At 60.7% G+C, this 1045-nt stretch overlaps 1 protein-coding gene across 1 annotated transcript in view; it reads right to left on the reverse strand.

The window, feature by feature from the left end:
* LOC102008016 (scavenger receptor cysteine-rich type 1 protein M130-like) overlaps positions 1 to 1045 on the reverse strand; it is a 17978-nt gene that overhangs the window by 4415 nt on the left and 12518 nt on the right. The window contains exons 6-8 of the mRNA XM_013506149.1: positions 787 to 1039; positions 397 to 711; positions 4 to 318 (exon numbers count right to left, since the gene is read on the reverse strand). Of these exons, the coding sequence (XP_013361603.1) occupies positions 4 to 318; positions 397 to 711; positions 787 to 1039 (883 nt within the window). The remainder of the gene's footprint in view (positions 1 to 3; positions 319 to 396; positions 712 to 786; positions 1040 to 1045) is intronic.

Consider the following 1045-nt stretch of genomic DNA (forward strand, 5'->3'; position numbering starts at 1 on the left):
CACCTGCACACAGGACCCAGGCCTCCTCACTGCTGGAGCAGGAATGCTGGTCCCAGGGGGCTGAGGGGCACTGCCACTGGAACTTGTCATGCCTGGGCCTGCACTGAATGGAAGTCAGCCAGAAAATCTCAGGGGAAGACCAGCTCTCTGGCCTGGCCAGCAGCTGCCCTTGGGACCCACACCCCAGCTGCCCACACAGGATCCCCAGGGAGGCAGCACTCAGGAAGTGGCAGACACCACCCCAAGTCCCATTGTAGAAAACTTCCAGCCGCCCTGCACATGGCTGTCCATACTTCTGTAGCCTGACATCCATGAGCTCTGCAGACAAAGAGACCAGTTGGAAAGGAGGACACGAGAGGATAGGGACATGTAAGACAGAATGGAACTTTCACCTACCTGAGCAGAACACTCCAGCGTCTTCCTTGTGCCCACAGTCGTGCTGGCCCCAACCTGGAGATGGGCACTGCCATAGTGCAGACTCATTGCCCAGGCAGCCCAGCTCATCCATCCAGATGGGCCCAGATCCTGATCCGAAATAGGAGCCTCCTGGGGCACTGAGGGCATGGCCACAGCCAAGTTGACCACAGACCACATGGGCATCCTGCAGGTCCCAGGCGTCATCACACACTGTGCCCCAGGAGCCTCCCTGTAGCACCTCCACACGCCCTGCACAGCGGCCAGGGCCTCCAGCCAGCCGCACCTGAAGGCTTCCTGAAGAGAAGCTGAGTAAGGACCTGCCAGGCTTTGTGACAGCTAGAGCAGAAGAGAACTGGGACACATACTCACCAGAGCACATGACACCCACATCCCGCAAGGACCCGGCAGGCACCAGCTGGGACACTGACACATTGCACTGGGTCAGGCGGGCCTCTGAGCCCTTGCAGCGCACCTGGCTCAGCCCCACTGGGACAGCTCCGCGGTTAGGGGCAGTTGTGTCATAGGCTCGCTGTGCCTCTCCACACCCAAGCTGCCTGCACACGACGCTGGCACCACGCAGGTCCCAGGCATCATCTAGGACGCGGCCCCACACTCCATCCAGAGAGAC

The sequence above is a fragment of the Chinchilla lanigera genome, unplaced genomic scaffold (assembly GCF_000276665.1).
Source record: "Chinchilla lanigera isolate Chin_1 unplaced genomic scaffold, ChiLan1.0 scaffold00106, whole genome shotgun sequence".
NCBI lineage: Eukaryota > Metazoa > Chordata > Mammalia > Rodentia > Chinchillidae > Chinchilla > Chinchilla lanigera.